This window comes from Sebastes umbrosus, chromosome 17 (assembly GCF_015220745.1).
Source record: "Sebastes umbrosus isolate fSebUmb1 chromosome 17, fSebUmb1.pri, whole genome shotgun sequence".
Lineage (NCBI taxonomy): Eukaryota > Metazoa > Chordata > Actinopteri > Perciformes > Sebastidae > Sebastes > Sebastes umbrosus.
Window position 1 is genome coordinate 1,627,332 of NC_051285.1, and position 21,638 is coordinate 1,648,969.

A 21,638-nucleotide genomic window follows, 5' to 3' on the forward strand; every position below is an offset into this window, starting at 1 on the left:
ATTTCACTAATGTCTCTTATTAATGATGCATAACAAAGCGGATGGAAGTGTTCTGAAATGGGAGCAGAGTTGAGAAATGAATTTATTGTTTTCTTCTAATCAATAGCAGTCACGTATTAGAAAAATAATCCATCTTAATTCATGTCCCACATGTAGAGTATTCAATATGTATAATAATATTGAAACATACCAACGTGTCTTCCACACTGAGCTGGCAGCCGAGTAAGTAGAAAAATTAACAGACGAAAACGCAGCGTCTTTAAAAAGGAACATTTAAATAGCAGTGTCCACTTTATATTTGGCCTCCTCCGTCTTTCTACTGTTTCTTCTTCTTCTTCTTGGCCGTCTTGCTCTCAGACGGCGTCGGCGTCGTCGTCTTGCTCTTCTTGCTCTCAGACGGCGTCGTCGTCGTCTTGCTCTTCTTGGCCGGGTTGGGCTGAGAAGCCGCCGCGCCGTCGGCCGGTCGCTTCTGTTTTGTTTTCTTGTCTTGTTTCTTTTTGCCTTGTCCTTTATCTACTGCAGTTTTCTTTCTGAAGGTCGAGACGTGTCCCGCCGCTGCCGCCGCCGCCGCTGCTGCTGCAGCCGCTGGCTCTAAAATAGGTTTGTCGCGCTTTTTACGCTTCTTTGTTTCTGGCAGAAAACCTTTCTTCTTCTTGGGAATCTGCTGCTGATCGGCCTCCTTGTCGGGCTTCGTCTTTTCAACTTTGGGTTTTCTGTGAACGTGAAAACACACGCAAAGGTCAACGTGACGGCTTCAATACAGGTAGCCACACCTAAAGCATCCCCTGCTTTATGGTCTATGTGACTCTAAATGGGACCATCATTTACTAAATGAACATCATGCTGTATTGAAGAAGACTTGAAACTAGAGATTGAGACCATAAACTCATGTTTACAATGTTTACTGAGGTAATAAATCAAGAGAGAAGGAGACTCATTTTCTCATAGACTTCTATACAACCAGAGGAGTCGCCCCCTGCTGGCTGGTAGAGAGAATGCAGGTTTAAGACACTTCATTGGCTTCACCTCTCAGACCCGGAGGTTGTCGTCTGATGAGAATCACCAGAATAAACTCACATGACTCCAAAGTGTTTCACCACGGCCCAGTAGGTGTCCTCCAGCTTGCCGGTCTTGTTGAAGGTGATGGAGCTGGTCAGGGTCTGCAGGACCGTCTGAAGGGGCTCCAGGTCCACGGTCAGCTTCTACAACGGGAGCAGAGACTTGAGTCTGGGACAGAAACCACATCAGCGGCGGCTGTCTCTCTCTCATGAGTTCACTCTCACACATACCTGCTGGTGGACGTGTTTGACCAGGAACTGACAGAGCTCCAGGGTCCTCACCACCTTCTCCTTCACCACCTTGCTCTCCGTCTGACCGACCTGTTGAAGACTCTGAGAGGAGAAGACGCTGGAGTTAGACTGTGATCCATGTCGGCCTTAAAGTAAAGTTGTTACCCTGCAGTCATTTTGAAACATTGCATGGACAAAACTGTTTTTATTACACGTTTTAAAGTAGAAGATTACATCTTATTAGCGAGACATTTTTAAAAACCCTCTAGAGGAGTTATGTTGTTTTTGTCTCGGATGAAAGGTCGGAGCAACACAGAGGTGAGGAGGTGGTTTGGTGAAGAAGTACAGAAGCGTGTAATTATATGCATCATGTGTTAACACCTCAGCGTCCTGTGGACACACAGAGGTCAGCGAGTGCAGCTCTCTAATCATCGTTTATCACGATGCAATTTCATAAACCTTCTAGAACAATATAATTAAAATTTGCACACGTCTACAGGAGGAAAACTTCAGAAAACACCTCGTTCAAGCTGCAGCAAGGTCGCTGTGACCTTCTGTAAAACTCAGACATTACCTAAACATCTAATCCCATCTCCTCTCATCCTGCAGGTATTTATCTTATTTATTTATTGGACTGGATTTAGAGGATTTGATTCTGTGTTTTATCCCTTAAAAGCCTGACGAGGGACGAGGACTGCAAATTAGCTACGACTAGAAGAAATCCATGATCATGTTGCTCCGCGTCTGGATTTTGTAAACAGACAACTGTTTGCTTAAAAGTTCATAACTTTATAAAGTAATAAATATGTCAGATGTAGAGAGCTGCGCTGCCCACAAATGGACAAAATAAATCAAACAAGTAAGAGCAACAATAGGGAAAGAGAGTGTGTATGTGTTGAGTAGTGTTAACCCCGTGATGTAGAGCTGCGTTGACCTACCGCCGTCAGCTGACCCGCGACCTTCACACAGAGCTCCGTCCACGGAGCGCCGCTCAGCAGCTGCTGAACCTCCCGGCTCTGCATCGCCCGCAACACCAGCACACACGCTTGGCCCTAAGCACACACCGAACACACAAAACATCGTCCATCATCTAGAGCTGGTGATAAATGAATATGAAGCAGGGAGAAGGTTTTTTCTTCTTTACCTGCTGGTGAACTCTGACTCCAGATGTGATGTACTCCATGATCGTATCCAACAGCTTCACACACAAACCCTGGAAACATAACACACACGCTGCGTTAGTATTATATTAGAGAGACATGAACTAGAACGTCTGAGATGTGCGTCGCTGTACTCACAGGGAATCTGGTGAACAAGTCGGTGAACATCTGGGCGGTCAGAGGGCTCTTCCGCCGGCCCATGAAGGAGCTCAGGGCGTCTCTGAAGATGCCCGACACCCGATCCACATCCAAGTTGCCCGTGAACCTCAACTGCACACACAAACACACGACACAACCATGAAGGAGCAAACAACTAACTTAAAGGACGGCTCCATCTGCGTTCTGTTTGTTTTTTTCAAATGGAAACGTCCACTCAGCTGTTGCAGGAATCAGTGACGTAGGTTACCACAGTAAGCTGATCAATAAGGTTATGAATAACGTGAACGCTACCTGAGTCAACGTTAGCTGTGCTGAGTTTGGAAATAACTGAATTAAAAAGGGTTAGTTTGGATTTTTTTAAGTTAGGTTGTATGTAATACTCCGGCGTTCTGAGAGGTAAAACTACTGCCTTTGTGAATGGAGTCTGGGGGCTTTGAATAGAGCGATATAACTGCTTCAGTTCCCCGTCGGCGAGGGCTGTCTGATGGCGAGGTAAAGCGGCTGTGGACGGGAGCAGCAGAGAAATATGATATTTTAGCCACCTCGCCGTCAGACATCGTCTACCGCTTAATATTATTAATATATAATATAATATAATTATATTTTCTGTACATGTAGCAGCGTCATCACACAGAAACCTGCGTCAGGTCACGTGGGAAATAGATTTAGCAGAGCTTGAAGGGAAAATAGTAATTTGACGCTAAAACATACGAACAAAATGTGACTGTTTGTGTTTGAATACATCAGGAACACCACTGGGATGCTACAGAATGATATACAAATCTAGCCCTTTAACTATTTGACAGATTGTCATAACATTTGGTGCAAACATTTAAATGTTCTTGTCAGGATGAATTGTAATGTTGTTGATTCTTTAACTTTCCATCTAGCTCCACCATCAGGTTTAATCTGGTCAATACTTCAGTTTATAAACTCAAAACATCAGTATGGTGGTGGTTTAGACAACCGTAGAAATGTGTGTGAGATAACTGAACGTCTTTTTGAACAGATTACGGCAGCAACTAAGAATTACTTTCATTAATCTGTCGATCATTTTCTCATTTAGCCCGAGGCAACGTCTTCAAATCAACAGTCCAAAATCAAAAAATATTCATTTAACCATCACTCAGAAGACGTAGAAAACCAGCAAATACTCACATTTAAGAAGCTGGAACTTTAAAATAAATGTATTGCATATCGATAGAAACAGTGTGAGGAAGACACTCTGGATAAAAGGGGGACAAGTTCTCCAGGACTGACCCACTTCCTGACCCAGTAAATACCGGAACAGACCAGAATGTTTTTCTGGAGCAAAGCTGGACATAATATGAGGGATGTAAGAGCACTATTGTCCGGTGATCTAAACTCAGCAGCAAGGAGGTTTAGAAGAGTGAATGAGGTGATAAATGAATCAGTGTGTAAACGTACATCGTGTGCTGCAGCTCCGTCGGCGGCGGCGGTGGCGGTCTGCTCCCCCTTTTTGGCCTCAGCATCAGCAGGAGGAGGAGGAGGAGCTCCTCGCAGCACTTTGACCACGTACAGAGATGCACTGCAGGGACAGTTCAACATCAGATAAACACAACAACACTTGAGGTAGTTTGCAGAAAGTCTTCTTTACAAAACGATGTTATTTTGTATGATGTTTTGTGCATTGTACAACGGTTCAACCAGACTGATGAGAGAGACAAAGATCCCTCTGAGCTCAGAAGAAATCAGCCTTCATTAGTAAAAGAAACTGGAAGCTTTGCATCAAAATGTGAGCAGATTTAACCAGGAACAGCTTCCTGTTTCAGTGTCCAGCGTCACAATAATGCAGCCTAGAACAAGCTGGGATTAACAGATTCTTCTTTAGTCACACATACTGTGGTGTGTGAGAGATTTGAGCATCATATTATTCAGCTTATCCATTAAAAACAGTGAAGTTGTACCTGAAGTAGTAGAGGCAGACGGAGGACTCGGACAGTTTCTGGCTCTTAGTCATGAGTTTGTCCAGCAGGTCGTGGAGCTCCCCCTGTCGGTCGCCGACGGTCCTGCAGTAAACCTTCGACCTGCACAGCTGGTTCCTGAACAATCACACAGACAGAGGAGACGTTCAGTCAAAGTGAGAATCAATAATAAAAAGACCTTTTAAACCCGAGCTGAGACATCAGTTTGGGTCGGACTCTCTCTAAAGTATATTAAAGTAAATTAGCCAGAAATCAATTCTATTAGTGTTAAAATTGGATTTTATTTAGATGTAACTGTCGGCAATTGCCAGAAGTTTTCTAGACATTTCTGTGGTTCTTTTCTCCGTTGATGGTCTGATATGATGCCAGATGTGCATATATGTACAGTATATGTGTATTTATGTGTAGATATAAGTCTTATGTTACCACTTGGCCTCATTCAACGCCCCATCGTTATCCCAATCACACAATTAATAAAAAACAAGTGAATGAAGGGCATAAAGAGGGTCATACATACAGACACAGACAGAGAAAACTTCCTTTATAGTTGGATGATGCTGCTACAGCACCACCTATTGGCCAAATGGCACCAAACTTGCCATAGTCACTCAGACATTATATCTACACATGTTCACCAAATGTCATCGCAATATCACAAAGTGCTTTCAGACATTATTTGGACGTTTTTATGGCGTTTTTTTTGGACTTTTTTTCAGAAAAAATTTGACATTTTTCAGACATTTTCTGACATTTTTTGGACTTTTTCTCTGATTTTTTTTTTTACATTTTTCTGATTTTTTTTTTGACATTTTTCGGATATTTTTTGACATTTCTTCAAACATTTTCTGACATTTCTGATGTTTTTTGGACATTTGTCAGAACTTTTTTTGGACGTTTTCTGACATTTTTCTGACATTTTTTCTTTTACTTTTTTTTTTTTTAGATTTTTCTGACTTTTTTGGACATTTTTTCAGACATTTGTCGGACATTTTTCAGACTTTTTCAGAAATTTTTCAGATGTTTTTTGGACTTAGTTTTCAGACATTTTTCAGAATTTTTTTTGGTCATTTGTCAGATATTTTTTTCGGTAGTTTTCTGACATTTTTTTGACTTTTTTGGCCTATTGACGGATATTTTCGGACAATTTTTTAAAAACTTTTTTTCAGACATTTTTCGAAATTTTTTTAGATGATTTTTGACATTTTTTCAAAAATGTTTTCGAAAACATTTTTTTATCCAAAAAAGTAACTTTTCCCAGCTTGGTCCGGAGATGTTCTCGACCAAATTTGGTGACAATTGGTCAAAATCTTACGGTTCAAGAGTTACAGGACAAAACGTAAAGATCATAATTATAGCGCCATTTGGCCAAATTGCACCACATTAGACACATTAGACACTTAACTCCCTTGAGTCCTGAGCAATACACCCGCCAAGTGTGAAGTAGATCGGATGACCTCAACACCAAACATGTAAAGAAACCAAACAAAAAGAAACGCGTGTTACCTGAAGATATCTGCAGCTCGGCGGAGGAAGTCCTGCTCCTGCTGGTCGCTGTCGCCGCTCATTCCTCTGTCGATGATGGTGAGCAGAGGCTCCACCAAACCCAGAACCAGAGGACTGCCGGCCTGCCGGGCCACGAACACCTCGACCAGGTCCAACACCTACACCAAGCCAAACAAGGGAGGGAGAGACAACGTCGGGGTTGGTGGAAGGTGTATTTTTCCACTTTTTAAATGGAGCTAGGCTAGCAGTTTCCCCCTGCTTCTAGCCTAAATAAATACATTAATTAATATGCAATTAAATGTACCAAAAAAATATATTAAAAAAATAATAATTGTAGGCATTAATTAATTGATAAAATGTGACATAAATTGATATTTATGTTTTTATTTGTTTTTTATTTATTTACCTTTTTATTAATTCCCCTATTTATCTGCTCTATTTCATTTTCCCTTTATTTTTTATTTAAATTCAGAAATATTATTATTATTATTATTATTATTATTATTATTAACAATAATATTATTAAATAATAAATAAATAAATACATTAATTAATTAATATGCCATTAAATCTATCTATATCAATTTATGCCACATTTTACCAATTAATTAATGCCTACATTTATTTCTAATATCAAATTTGGCATATTTAATGGCATATTAATTAATTTATTGAGTAATTTATTAATGTATTTTTGATTTTGGCAGGTTCTGGCCTCCATACTTCTTCAAGACAACAAACTGAAATACCTTGATCTTAAAGTCTCGGACCAGCGACTTCTCTTTCTGGATTTTTGTCTTCTCGTCCTTCTTGGCCTGGCTCTTCTTCTTCTGCTCCGAGAACAGCGCCGCCAGGCCCTTATCCAGCTCCATCATGGCGTCATCGTCCAGGTCTTCATCACTGCTGCCGTCTTCCTCTGTGGCCTGAATATGCAGCAGCACAACAGACGACTATTATTGATCTAGCAGTGTTAAAATACCATTAATTGATTTATTGCTGACACGCTGCTCTGAAACATCGTTAAAGGACGCCTGGAAACCCACCAGAGCATTCTGCTGCTGCAGGACCTTCATCAGCTCCAGACGGAAACTTTGGTCCACATCTCCCACCACCTCCTCTTCCTCGTCCTCTTCCTCGTCCTCGTCATCTTCGTCTTCCATTGCTTCATCATCTTCATCCTCATCATCTGATCCGTCAGACTTGTCATCCTGGCGGAACCATAACCACAAGTTTTAAGATTTCAGTATCAAATGTTTCTTCTAAATCAGTACAAAAAATAATAATAAATAATAATAAATAAGAGTAAAGACACATTTATTAAGTGGAATCTTATAATTATAAATAAAATAAATAAAAATAAATATGTATTTTATCATTTATTTATTTTATTATTTGTATTATTTATTTATTTTTATTAATTAAACCTCATTATTATTTTTTAAATTTTGTTTTATTTTTTGTTTTTTAGATGTTGGGATCGTGGAGTGGGTTGGGATGTACAGTAGCAATTATAAAGTTGTTTGATACTTGTATATATAATTATCTTTTCTTTAGTTTTTTGAGAAATAATTATTGTATGCGATCACAATTCAACAAATATATATTATTTAAATATATTTATTTAAATATATATTTTGAATCTATGTTTTTTTAAAGTATATATATATATATATAATATAATATTTTATATTTTAAATATTTTATAAAAGACAATAATATGATGTTATTGATAAGATGACAAAAGAAAATATATATATATATATATTTTCTTTAATTTAATTTAACCTTTATTTAACCAGGACTTCCTGTTGAGATTAAAAAACCTCTTTCTCCAGGGAGTCCTGGTTAAGACAGGCAGCAGCACAAGTTGTGAATAAGCAAGAGAAGAACTGACCTCCATCTCCACATCGTCTTCCTCATCATCTTCATCATTCTTCTTGGTTTTGTTGTCGTCAGTGACGACCACAGCACCGTCCTCCTCGTCATCCTTCTCTGGGTCCAGGACCTACACAGAGCACAACAACACTCGTCATTACAATATATAATACATTTTTTAACATTATTATTATTTTTAATATATATATATATATATATATATATTAATTATATGTATTATTTATTAATTTTTTAGTATGTATATATATACATATAATTTTTTTAATATAGTATATATACACTAAAAAATTAATAAATAATACAAAGTTTATTTTATCTACAGTAGGCAGTTAAACATCGGTTTTGTGATGGTGATCTGTTTTAGAAAGTGACTTCCTTGCACGTGTTACTTACGTCTAAGATGGCGGTGAGGGCGGCTGCGGTGACGTGAGGGCAGATGGAGGTGAAGACCGTTTTGCAGACCTGTCTGATGTGTCGGCTCGGCTGAGACAGCAGCGACAGCAAGATGTCCACCATCACCTCCACCCACTCGGGCTCCTCCTCTTCCTCTGTGGAACACAAACACATCGTTTTTAAACACCGTAAGTAAGTATGATGTGAGAGGATGATGGAGGCAGCTGCTGCATCCTCATCATCATCATCATCATCATCATCATGGCCTCACCTTGTTTCTTCTTCTTCGTCTTCTTCTTGGCCTTCTTCTCCTGAGCTTTGTCCACGCAGCTCTGCAGGTCCTTCATGATGACCAGCAGCTCTTCAGGGGCCTTTCAGGACAAAGTCTGAGTGTCAAACTAGACTGCAATAACAACAGCAGTACTATAATATAATATAATATAATATAATATAATATAGTATAATGTAATATAATGTAATATAATATAATATAATATAATATAATATAATATAATATAATATAATATAATATGACATAATATAATATAATATAATATAATATAATATAATATAATATTATATAATATAATATAATATGATATAATATAGTATAATATGATATAATATAATATAATATAATATAATATGATATAATATAATATAATATTATGTAATATAATATAATATAATATAATATGATATAATATGATATGATATGATATAATATAATATAATATAACATAATACAATATAATATAGTATAATATGATATAATATAATATATAGTACCTTGAAGAGGTGCATGCCGACCAACAGGAAGAGCTGCTGGAACGCGGCGCTCTCTGCAGTCGGGCCTTTCTTTGCTTTCTTCTTCAGGGTTTCCACCGACTCCAACATGCTGCAAGAACACACATGTAGAGCTGTCAAACATGTTCCCGTCTCGTTTAGTAGAACTCATTAAACAGATATAGAATAACCATCATTTATAAATGGTTAATTGATAGTTAATTAAACTTAGCTCATAGTTATTTTACTGTTAACAAACAATGAAATCATAGAGGAGAAACTGGTGTCCTACTTGTCCCAGGCTTGTGTCTGCTCGGGGCTGAAGGGCTGGACACTCTGGACTACTTTCGGCTGGGTGAGCAGCGTCTTGGCGTACTGGACCAGGTGGTAGATCCACAAGGTGCCGTCGGCCGTGACGCCCAGCGCTCGCTTTGGGTTGACGGCCGCGCCTTCGGCTGGGTCTTCGGACAGCGGCAGGTGGTGCATGGACAGGAGGAGTCTGGAGGACGGACAGACAGTTAGTGATGCAGCAGTGAGACACCTGAACCTGAAAACACCTGAGCTCCACTCTGGCTGAGAGGTTTCTGCATGACATCACATTTATTTTGTGGTTTGCAAGTGAAGATGTGAACAGTTCAGTCTCCAGTTGGGTGCACCAATACCAAGACCGGATCACATATCGGGCCGATACTGACTCAAACAGCTGGACCGTGTATCGGTAACAGATTTACTATAATAACCCTGCACCAGAGAACATACATGAACACTTAAGAAGCATTAAAGTGCTGCATGACCAAACAGAAGATTTCATCTCTCACCCAAAGAATGAATTGACGAGCACTGCTCTGGTTTTATCGTCCAGAGGGACGGACAGCTTCCCCGTTGTCTCTGGGACGTCTTGCGAGGCCTTCTTGATGGTGAAGAACGAGTGGAAGAAGACAAACCTGGAGAAGAAACAACATCAGCTGATGGTCTTTCTCTTCATCATAAACACTGGGACTTAGAGACGGAGCTCAACTCACCTGGCCACATCCATGATGAGATCCTCCTGCTTCTTCACCTGCTGGTTGTCGATGATCGAGCAGAGACGGGAAATAATCCACTTCCTCAGGCGGGACACGGCGTTCTCCTTCCTGAGGACGGAAATCAAACATTCAGTTTCCATCCAGCATGATCAACACGCTGCTAAACAACACAGCAGGCGTCTACACTCACTGTTCCTTCCCCTCCTTCTTGTCCTTCTGCTTGCGGGTGCTGAAGTCCAGCAGTTTGTCCAGCTGCGGCTGCAGGAACATGTTCTTCAGCCAGTCGACGTAGCGCTGCAGAGCCGCGGGCTGCAGGTGCTGCACCACCCGCCACACCGACGGCACCACGGGGTAGCCCTGGTTGCTCAGCGAGGAGAAGCCCACCATCACCGCCAGCTGTCTGTCGGCGTCCTGACAGCCCTCCAGGAAGTCCGACACGTAGACGTCCATCTCCGGGGCCAGCTTGAAGCGGTCCGGTTTCTGAGAAGAGAGAAACATGATGGAGGAGATTCTTATTAGTCCGCTGTTAGTCAGCCTTAGATCATCCCGTCATAACTTGTCGTTTATAATCAACCAGACGAGGCCACTGACCTGAGCGGACACCACGTGCTCGCCGTACTGCGTCATCACCTCTCCAGACAAAACCTCCTTCAGCTGGGCTGCAGACAGAAGAGGCAGGGCGCTGCCCAGCAGACGGAAGCTCAGGTAGCTGGACACAGACGGGTCAACATGTACGTTAGTAGAATGTAATATAATATATATATATATATATATATATATTATATATATATATATATATATATATATATATATATATATATATATGTATGTTAATATAATATAATATAATATAATATAATATAATATATAGAGACTCACTGAGCTGGCCCCGGCTGCTCCTTCAACATGCCGTTGATGATGGCGTTGTTCCAGAAGAGCTGGAAGCTGTCTTCCTTCAGAGAGAGCTTCAGGAGGTCCGGGACCACTGGCGGGAGGACGCACTCCTTCTTCACCGAGCGGGCCGCCATCTTCATCACCTCCGTCAACCTGCCAGACGACATCACATGATAGATTTTCCAAACAGCAGGCGTAGTACGGGATACATTTCGGTTAAAGCTATTTAAGGCCTTTAGAAGGGAGATAAAGCTGCCGGTGTTCTTACTTGGGGATGTTGTCGGCGTTGATGATGGTCGAGGAGCCGAGCAGCTTCTTCAGTTTCTTGGGTTTGAGTGTTTGTGGGAAGCGCTGCAGCGCGACCAGCAGCAGCTGCAGCTGCTCCGGAGTGTTGAAGGCTGACGCCAGGTCAGTCTGCAGGGCGCTCAGCAGGACCTCCTCAAACACCTCCTCTGGGATCTGACGGACAGATTGAACATGCATCATGTATTATGGTTATAGAGATATATTACTATTATTATAAAGGTGTAACTGAGCAGCAGTGGTCACCTCATTGAGGATGTCTGTCATGGTCTTAGTGGGCAGGTCCTTCAGGTGTTGTCTGTGCGGACTGAGACTCTGCAGGAGCTGCACACATCCCAACACCACCTGAGGCTCCTGGAGAGACACAGAGACACATTAGAGAGACTCTAACTCTTTCATCCTGCAAACACACAACCTGATGAATAGAGGTGAGACGACTTACTTTAGAGATGCGGCCGGACTGATGAACGGCGAGGACGCCGAACAAGTTTCCAAACGCAGCATGTCTGATAAGTTTCTGAAAAAACACCAAAGAGAAGTTCAGACCTCGACGTTCATAAAGAGCTCCTTCGTGAAACAGACAGAGAAAACGTTGACACACTCACCTTTTTCACCGTCTGCAGATTGTGTTTTTCTTTGATTCTGTCGAGAACGCTCTGCAGAGAGACGTCTTCAAACGCACTCAAGACCTGAAACACAGAATCTCATGTCACGCTGAAGCCAATAAATGTTCATTACTTCCTGCTTCAGTCATTTTCTTCACACTTGTAGTAGAGCAGTTAAGGTCAATAAACAGGCTTTCCAACGATGTAAAATACAATGCCAGTTAGCATTGTAACAACAGAGAAATAATCCAGCAAACACAAATTTCCAAACTTTTTTCTGAGTTTATTTTATGACATCATCACCCTAAACAAATAATAGTAATTTATGGTTTTGTTAGATTGCTGTTAGACCACCCGTTTAATACAGGCACATGTTTGTGTGTGGCAAGCGGGAGAACAAACAGTAAAAATGTTGTTTTTAAAAGGCTAAACGCCAACAAATATGTATTGAAGCAGAATATTTCGTTAGATAAAAACATGTTGTGAATTGTGGAAATAATTCTACTGTATCTTTTTTTCAATAAATGTTGACTTTTGGACTTTACAACGCTCTGGAGTTATTGGAAATATTTGCATCATACGAGTCAAACAATATACAAATAATATCATACTGATGATATTAGTGTAGCCTGATCTTTATCTGCTACTGTGCAGAAATACCAGGTTTATACAGATAGATAGATATCTACGAATATAACTAGTCAGCTTGAAACGTAATTATGGATAGATGGGTTAAACTGGGTTAAACTGGGTTAAACTGGTTCTGGTAGTGGTCTCCACTCACCTGTCCCAGAGCCAGACTGAATCCAGGTCTAGCAGCCTCTCTGGTGTGAGCCAGTCCGTCCACCAGCCTCTTAAAGGAGTACTCCAACTCATCAGCCTGCAGGACACACAGAGAGAGAAACACACCATGATGACAGCATGTAAAGGCACTCTTGTTATTATGACACTGTATATATTCTAAAGGTAACAGGGTTCAGATAGTTCACTAAATAACAATACTCTACTCAAGTACTATTTGAGGTACTAGAGTATTTTCATTTAATGCTCCTTTATAATCACATCTCAGATTATATACACACACACATATATATATATATATATATTTGTACTTTAAGTATATTCTGATGTTAATAATTGTGTGCTTTTACTTGAGTAAGACTTTGAATGCAGGACTTTTACTTGTATCAGAGTATTTCTACACTGTGGTATTTCTACTTTTACTTCAGTAAAAGGTCAGAGTACTTCTTCCACCACTGCTGTTATTAGTACTACTGATGAGTACTACTGTTGAGTACTACTGTTGAGTACTACTGATGAGTACTACTGTTGAGTACTACTGATGAGTACTACTGTTGAGTACTACTGTTGAGTACTACTGATGAGTACTACTGATGAGTACTACTGTTGAGTACTACTGATGAGTACTACTGATGAGTACTACTGATGAGTACTACTGTTGAGTACTACTGATGAGTACTACTGTTGAGTACTACTGTTGAGTACTACTGTTGAGTACTACTGATGAGTACTACTGTTGAGTACTACTGATGAGTACTACTGTTGAGTACTACTGATGAGTACTACTGTTGAGTACTACTGTTGAGTACTACTGATGAGTACTACTGTTGAGTACTACTGTTGAGTACTACTGATGAGTACTACTGTTGAGTACTACTGTTGAGTACTACTGATGAGTACTACTGATGAGTACTACTGATGAGTACTACTGTTGAGTACTACTGATGAGTACTACTGATGAGTACTACTGTTGAGTACTACTGTTGAGTACTACTGTTGAGTACTACTGATGAGTACTACTGTTGAGTACTACTGATGAGTACTACTGTTGAGTACTACTGATGAGTACTACTGTTGAGTACTACTGTTGAGTACTACTGTTGAGTACTACTGTTGAGTACTACTGATGAGTACTACTGATGAGTACTACTGTTGAGTACTACTGTTGAGTACTACTGTTGAGTACTACTGTTGAGTACTACTGTTGAGTACTACTGTTGAGTACTACTGATGAGTACTACTGATGAGTACTACTGTTGAGTACTACTGATGAGTACTACTGATGAGTACTACTGTTGAGTACTACTGTTGAGTACTACTGTTGAGTACTACTGATGAGTACTACTGTTGAGTACTACTGTTGAGTACTACTGATGAGTACTACTGATGAGTACTACTGATGAGTACTACTGTTGAGTACTACTGATGAGTACTACTGTTGAGTACTACTGTTGAGTACTACTGTTGAGTACTACTGATGAGTACTACTGTTGAGTACTACTGTTGAGTACTACTGTTGAGTACTACTGATGAGTACTACTAATGAGTACTACTGATGAGTACTACTGATGAGTACTACTGTTAGTAGTACTACTGTTGAGTACTACTGATGAGTACTACTGATGAGTACTACTGATGAGTACTACTGTTAGTAGTACTACTGTTGAGTACTACTGTTGAGTACTACTGATGAGTACTACTGATGAGTACTACTGTTGAGTACTACTGTTGAGTACTACTGATGAGTACTACTGATGAGTACTACTGTTGAGTACTACTGATGAGTACTACTGTTGAGTACTACTGTTGAGTACTACTGATGAGTACTACTGATGAGTACTACTGTTGAGTACTACTGTTGAGTACTACTGATGAGTACTACTGATGAGTACTACTGTTGAGTACTACTGATGAGTACTACTGATGAGTACTACTGATGAGTACTACTGTTGAGTACTACTGTTGAGTACTACTGATGAGTACTACTGATGAGTACTACTGATGAGTACTACTGTTGAGTACTACTGTTGAGTACTACTGATGAGTACTACTGTTGAGTACTACTGTTGAGTACTACTAACTAGTACTGTTAGTATGCTTGATTAGAGAGTATGACCATGCTGGTTTAAACATCCTCCTGCAGCAGCTCCTCAGTGTCTCAGTGTGTCTCTCTGCTCTGGCTCACCTTGTTGTTGGTCTTCAGGTACTGGATCAGGTCTGTGACCGCCTTCAGCCGGACCTCCTGGTCTGGTTTGGCCAGGTCCCAGAAGAAGTCTAAGAAGACTCGGTTCTGTTGTAGGATCCCGGTTCCGGCCGGTCGGACCGGCTCCGGTACAGTAACGGAGAGCTCCACCATCTCTACAGACATCTGCTGCTCTCTGCTCCACACAGACCTCAACCTGACATGCTGCTGCAGGAACACACGTGGGCTCACTGCGACGCGTCTACTTCCGGGTCAACTGCACTTTTGTTTTTTTCATTTCCCCAAAACTTTAATGAACAACGCAAAACAACATTATATCACAAAGCAGGGACAGTATCAAAATACAAATACAAATAAAAAATATAAGCGGGGACAGTATAAAAATAAAAATATATAAAAAATAAAAAATAATAAAAATAATAAAAAAAAATAATAAATTATAAGAGGGGATAGTAGAAAAATAATAATAAAATAAATTATAACAAAAAGCAGGGACTGTATAAAAATAATAAAAAATAAATAAATTATAAGAGGGGACAGTATAAAAATAAAAATATAATAAAAAAATTAAAAATTATAACAAAAAGCAGGGACTGTATTAAAAAATAAAATTATAACAAAAAGGAAAATTATAAAATAAAAATAAAAATTATAAATAAAAAATTATAAGCGGGGACAGTATAAAAATAAAAATAAACAATTATAATAAAAAGCGGGGACAGTATAAAAATAAAAAAATTATAAAAACAAATACAAAAATATATAATAATTTCTAACAAAAAGCGGGGACTGTATAAAAAAAGAATAAATAAATTAAAAAAAATTAAATAACTTAAACTATCAAATGCACTCTGAAAAATAACTAAAACCAAACTAAAATGAAATTGAATTCAAAGCTAATTTAAATAAATAATTGAAAAATCAAAAATATTATAACCTTGCTCTGAACAGTGAAGCTCAAACATACAAGTGAAGGAACAAAAAACAAAAACATATTTGTGAGTGGAGTCTGACTGTAAATTGAAGCTGCAGAAGTCAAATAAAAAAAAAAAACAGCAAAGATATGAAACAGGACAAAAAGATCTGAAATCAAACCATTTAATTTTTCCATAAAAAGATGTTCTTTATTAAAACTGCATGCAGATTTTTATTTGCGGAGCAGGTCATTTAGTGGCAGACGGTGAGTTGAGGTTGTAAAACAGATGAGTAGTCAGACAGGATCAGGTTGAGAGTGTAGTTTGTAGTTTGTTGGGTCTCGTTCAGTCTCTGGGAGCAGCAGCCAGCACCGTGTCCAGGGTGCTCTGAGCCTCTCTGATCTGCTGCTGCAGTCTCTGCTTCATGGCCTCGTTCTGGGCCTTCTTCAGCATGTCCTGCATGTCTCTGATGGCCGCCCGGTAGCCCGGGGCGTTGTGAAACACTCGGATGGCCTTGTCGCCGCTACACGCCAGAAAGCGCCCGTTAATGTCAAATCTGAGGTCGTTGATCTCCTCGCTGTGGACGCCATGCAGCTCCTCCTCCAGCTGGCCGCTGGCGGCGTTGTACATGGCCAGGTTACAGCCGTCGCTGATGGCCACCACCCGGCCGTCTGGAGACAACGCTGCACGGCTACCTTCAGACGACGTGCAGGGGACCGTCTTCAGCAGGTAGGGGTCCTGCTGCTTTTTGTACTCCACATTTGTGTTCCACAGCTTCCACGTACCGTCTTTAGAGACGGTCACCATCCTGATGAAGGAAAGGAAGAGAAAAGAGGGCAATTAAACATAAAAATAACAGATAGTGAGGATAGAGATTCAACCAACCAGCACCTCTGAAGCTCACTAATTAAGTACCTAGGCTTAAAAATGAGTCCTGACCACAGCGGCCCAGGGTTTGAATCCGAGCAGCGGGCATCTGCTGCATGTCATCCCCTCTCCTTTCAAGACTATCATTACTATTACTATCATTAAAGAAAGGCTTTCCTTACCTGTGAGAGTCATTGGAGAAGGCGAATGCGTGAACTCCTGCAGAGTGGCCCTTCAGGTCAAAAGCTCGCGCCACCTCTTTGAACTCTCCTCCCTTCCCGAAGCAAACCTCCCACACCTTCACGTCAGGAGTGAAGCCGCACGATGCTACAAACCTGAGAGCACAGAGACGGACACAATTACACCTCCACATCAGTCAGTCATTTCATTATTTGTTTGTTTTTATCTGCTGTTAGTGATGAGGCTGCTCAGCACAGTAAAGAATCACTGTGCATTGTTCACTGTATGTTCATAAATCATGTCTAAAGGTGGCATTGCGTGCAGACTAATGGCAATGATTTAAGAAGTAAATGTAATAAAGTGTAAAAGTGCAAGATTTGATTGGTCAAGTGGAAGGTTTTGCAGCGATGGGACTGACCTGCCACACGGGGAGACGGCAGCATAAGAATTGGTGTTCTGGTTGGTGTTGATGGAGGCCAGCAGCTCTCCTTTCAGGTCCCAGATGTGGATGCAGGTGTCGATGGAGGCGCTCATGATGAACTTGCCTGCGAAGAGGAAACACAGAATCAGCCCAGCTTTGTCATTACACGTCTTTTAGACTGATGACAAACTACCTATGAACGTCTACGGATACTGAAAACATCTTTCACCACACAACTTTTTCTTTTCTTGGCAGTAATTCTTGTTTTACCCAAATGTTCCACTTTGGGAAAAACGCTGCGCTCATCACGGTCACTTTTTACCCAGCCGGCCGGCGGGACAAATAGCCAACCACAAAGACATGCTCCAATGTGTTTTATTACCCTGTGTATACTGTGGTCATATTGTGTATGTTATGCTATTGTTTTTATTGTGGACTTCATGTTGTCCTCATGTCTGGAGCACTGGACCTAACAAATTTACCCTGTGTGGGACAATAACCTTGATCTGAATCTGAACTGAACGGACGTACTCGCCAGCTTCAGCCTTCCTTTAATCCAGAGCAAGCCACATACGGATATTCCGCTGAAAAAATGCTGTGCCTCCAAAGCGCTCTCAAGCACTCCCAGCCTGGGAAAAAAACACTTTGGTGGATACGCCCTAAGACATTTTGTGTGTACCTGTCTCTGCGATTCCAATATTGGTGATGGCGGCCTTGTGTTTCTGGGGGAAGTCCTCAGGAGCAGCTTTGAAGGTCAGAGTGCCGTCCTCCTTTTTGATCATTTTAAAGATTCGGATGGTATCTCCGTTGGCCAACCAGGTGATAAACGCCCTGCAGTGGAACAAATGAAGAAGAGTCAGTGAAGAAGGTGGTGGGATTATCATGTGCCTGTATCTAAGAAATGACCTCAAGATGAACCAGTGATATATTTCTGTTTGACAAACGCAGAAGGAACAACAAAGCACCAGATCAAAACAGCTGGTGTGGAGGTGCAGAAGCTATACATTTACTTCACTTCACTAAACTTTCCTTAATCTCTCAGAGCTGCTTGAGGTGTAGGGTTAAAGTTTAAGGGTTAAAGTTTAAGCGTTAAAGTTAGTCTTGGTTAAGTTTGAAAGTTAGTCCAGTAAGAGAGAGAGGGAGACCTGGAGTCCGGGCTGAAGCGGACTAGCGTGGCGTGATCCAGATCCACATTGGCCCTCAGACACTTGTGTTCCCGTTCCAGGAAATCTTTGGTGCTCCAGATGCGGACGGTGCGGTCGTCAGCGCAGGACGCCAGGTACTTCCCGTTGCTGCTGAAATCCAGGCACGTTACGTTGGCACTGTGGCTCTGAAAGTACACAAACACACACTTACATGATTCAAAAGAATGTCTTTGGAGAAGGAGTCTGGAGGTGAGGCATCATTTGTTCCTGTGTGTGTGTTACAGTGTCACTGTGTGCTCCAGTTTACCTTCAGTGAGGCGGCCAACAGCTGGTGACTGAATGTGTGCTGCGTAGCTTTATCCTTCCGGCTGCGCTGCTTCTCCTGCTTCGGTTTCTTGGATGCAAGGCCCTTCGTATTACTGCCTTCAGCTGAGAGACAAAACACAGCGAGGGACACACTCAGGAACATCTGAATTTATGAGCCTCTACTGTTGTAGAAGGTCTCTGACACACAGGGAAACACACGGTAGGTGATGGACGTAGCGATGACATGGATATTGCAGCTTATAGCATCCGGTAACAGAAAACAAACCTCCAAAGAACGACGTTATTAGACACTGAAAATTTAAATAATTTAGCGGCACACTCTCTTTCTGTCAAAATCCCTTGTGCACTTTTAAACAAACTGAATTGAAACAGTTTGACTTACATAGACATGCATTTTTTTTCACCTACTTGCGTGCATAAAATAGCTCCATGTTTATTTATACCTATAGTTGTTCAGCTTTGTTGTCCTTGTTTTTAGCTGTACGCCTATTTTATAGTTCTTACTAACTGTTCTTGGAGCTGCAAGTACATTAAGATTCCTTGTATGTGTACACATATATAACCGCTGAAAAGTTTGTAATTAGGTGTTATATTGATGTTTTTTCTTCTTTCCTTCGATAATAATTTTAACAGAGATTAATTCTCGTAATATTATGACTTTTTTTCTCGTGATATTACTACTTTTTTAAAGTTATTTTTTTTTGGGGGCATTTTTAAGTATTTATTGATAGGACAGTGGATAGAGTGTTGGAAAGGGGGAGAGAGAGAAATGACATGCGGAAAGGACCACAGGCCGGACCCGAACCCGGGTCCACCGCTGCTAGGACTGAGCCTTGGCCATACATGGGCGCCCATTACTACTTTTTTTCTCGTAGGGTTGTGACTTTTTTCTCGTAATATTACGACTTTTTTTCTCGTGAAGTTAAGACTTTATTCTCGTAATATAACGACTTTTTTCTCGTAAAGTTACGACTTTTTTTCTTGTAAAGTTATGACTTTATTCTCGTAATATTACGACTTTTTTCTCGTAATATTACGACTTTTTTTCTCGTAAAGTTATGACTTTATTCTCGTAATATAACGACTTTTTTCTCGTAAAGTTACGACTTTTTTTCTTGTAAAGTTATGACTTTATTCTCGTAATATTACGACTTTTTTCTCGTAATATTACGACTTTTTTTCTCGTAAAGTTATGACTTTATTCTCGTAATATAACGACTTTTTTCTCGTAAAGTTACGACTTTTTTTCTTGTAAAGTTATGACTTTATTCTCGTAATATTACGACTTTTTTCTCGTAATATTACGACTTTTTTTCTCGTAAAGTTATGACATTTCTCGTAATATTACGACTTTATTGTGTAAATCTCAGATGTTTTTTCCCTCAGTGTGACCCTAATACTCCATAGTACATTGTCTCTTTGGCCCTCACTGCATTAGACTTATATACTATATACTTAGACTATAAACTGTGTTACCTTCATCACAATGATCACATGTTTTGCTGCTCCAGACAGATTTATTTATTATTTTTCTTTGCCCAAAAATGTCTCTTTTGATAGTACAGGTTGCTGACCCCTGACCTACACTAACCTTCTGTTTCTATTGTGAAGTCAAACACACAATGCTTAATTAATATTTCATCCACATAATTAATAGTGAATGACCAGGCAGAAAGCAGCCTTCCTATTGGTCCGTCAGTGAAACCTTCTCTGATTGGCTAACAGGTGACAGTCGCTCAAAGTTGCTTTAGTTTCTATTACTCGTTTCTATTATTACTTATAGTCCTGTGTTTGCGTTAACGAGCAGATAAACCCCTCTAGTTATGAATGAATCAATAAACTAATGAATGAATGAATTAAGCATGTGTCAGAGAGTATATAGAGATAGTAACAGTCTGTTAGTTGGTAGGAATGTGAGTGTCAAAGAGTATATATAGAGATAGTAACAGTCCCGGTAGGTGACTCGCCGTCTCGGCTACTAGAGTTACATTATCTAACGTTAACTGTTAGTCTGGTTCGGTTCGGTTCGGTTCGGTTCTTACCGTTGAACTCCGCCGCCTGCTCTATCTCCTCTCTCAGTTCTTCTTTCCGTCGACCCACCGCTAAGGCGACCAGAACCACCAGAGCTCCCAGCAGCAGAGTCAAAGCGAACAGAGCTGCTATCTCCATGTTTATAGTCTCTGTTCTCTGCTGCCACGTCCTGCTAGTGCTGCTAACGGCTACGAGCTAACGCACTACTGAGAGGGCTACTGCGCAGGCGCACATTATTTACTGCTTCTTCTTCTTCGATTTAAATGTTGAACTGCAAACTGAGGAGATAACCGCCTCTACCGCCACCTACAGGACTGGAAATATATATATATATATACATATATATATATATGTATATATATATATATTTATATATTTATAAATATATATATATATACATTTATATATACATATATAAATGTATATATATTTCCATATATATATTTCCACATTGAGGGAAAAAAAATAATCTGAGATTTCGAGAATAAAGTTGTAGTATTATAAATTAGTAATTTAACATGTTATTTAATTTTTTTCTGGTAAAGTTATGACTTTATTCTCGCAATATTCTGACTTTTTTTCTCGTAAAGTTATGATTTTATTTTCGTTATAACGACTTTTTTTCTCTTTAAGTTATGACTTTATTTTCGTTATAATATATATTTATAAATATATATATTTATTATATATAAATCAATTTATATTATATTTATATATATACATTTATATAATATTTATATTATTTATTTATTAAAATAAATAAATAATATATATATATATATATACTATT

General features: G+C 39.9%; 2 protein-coding genes across 6 annotated transcripts; both read right to left on the reverse strand.

The window, feature by feature from the left end:
- Window positions 1-64: 64 nt before the first annotated feature.
- mybbp1a (MYB binding protein (P160) 1a) lies at window positions 65-15,215 on the reverse strand. Of its 5 annotated transcripts, none has more exons than XM_037748675.1 (28): window positions 14,946-15,215; window positions 12,744-12,839; window positions 11,960-12,043; window positions 11,797-11,871; window positions 11,601-11,708; window positions 11,320-11,510; window positions 11,037-11,204; window positions 10,749-10,866; window positions 10,348-10,637; window positions 10,155-10,265; window positions 9,951-10,076; window positions 9,425-9,631; window positions 9,136-9,244; window positions 8,613-8,717; window positions 8,347-8,499; window positions 7,952-8,062; window positions 7,101-7,265; window positions 6,807-6,980; window positions 6,058-6,215; window positions 4,537-4,671; window positions 4,037-4,157; window positions 2,588-2,719; window positions 2,434-2,502; window positions 2,228-2,341; window positions 1,290-1,391; window positions 1,078-1,202; window positions 406-713; window positions 65-366 (listed from the first exon to the last, which is right to left on the reverse strand). In XM_037748675.1, exons 1-28 carry the CDS (start codon window positions 15,126-15,128, stop codon window positions 317-319), a joined length of 3,888 nt encoding a protein of 1,295 aa, XP_037604603.1. In that variant the 5' UTR covers window positions 15,129-15,215; the 3' UTR covers window positions 65-316. The 5 variants fall into 5 exon arrangements, with proteins under 5 accessions (XP_037604603.1, XP_037604601.1, XP_037604599.1 ...); XM_037748673.1 differs by having other exon boundaries at window positions 403-713; XM_037748671.1 differs by having other exon boundaries at window positions 65-713; window positions 9,136-9,248; window positions 9,429-9,631.
- An 845-nt stretch (window positions 15,216-16,060) lies between these two features.
- tbl2 (transducin beta like 2) lies at window positions 16,061-21,073 on the reverse strand. The gene is made up of 7 exons (XM_037749595.1): window positions 20,860-21,073; window positions 18,798-18,919; window positions 18,491-18,675; window positions 18,025-18,176; window positions 17,343-17,469; window positions 16,927-17,079; window positions 16,061-16,685 (listed from the first exon to the last, which is right to left on the reverse strand). Exons 1-7 carry the CDS (start codon window positions 20,984-20,986, stop codon window positions 16,223-16,225), a joined length of 1,329 nt encoding a protein of 442 aa, XP_037605523.1. The 5' UTR covers window positions 20,987-21,073; the 3' UTR covers window positions 16,061-16,222.
- Window positions 21,074-21,638: the final 565 nt, after the last annotated feature.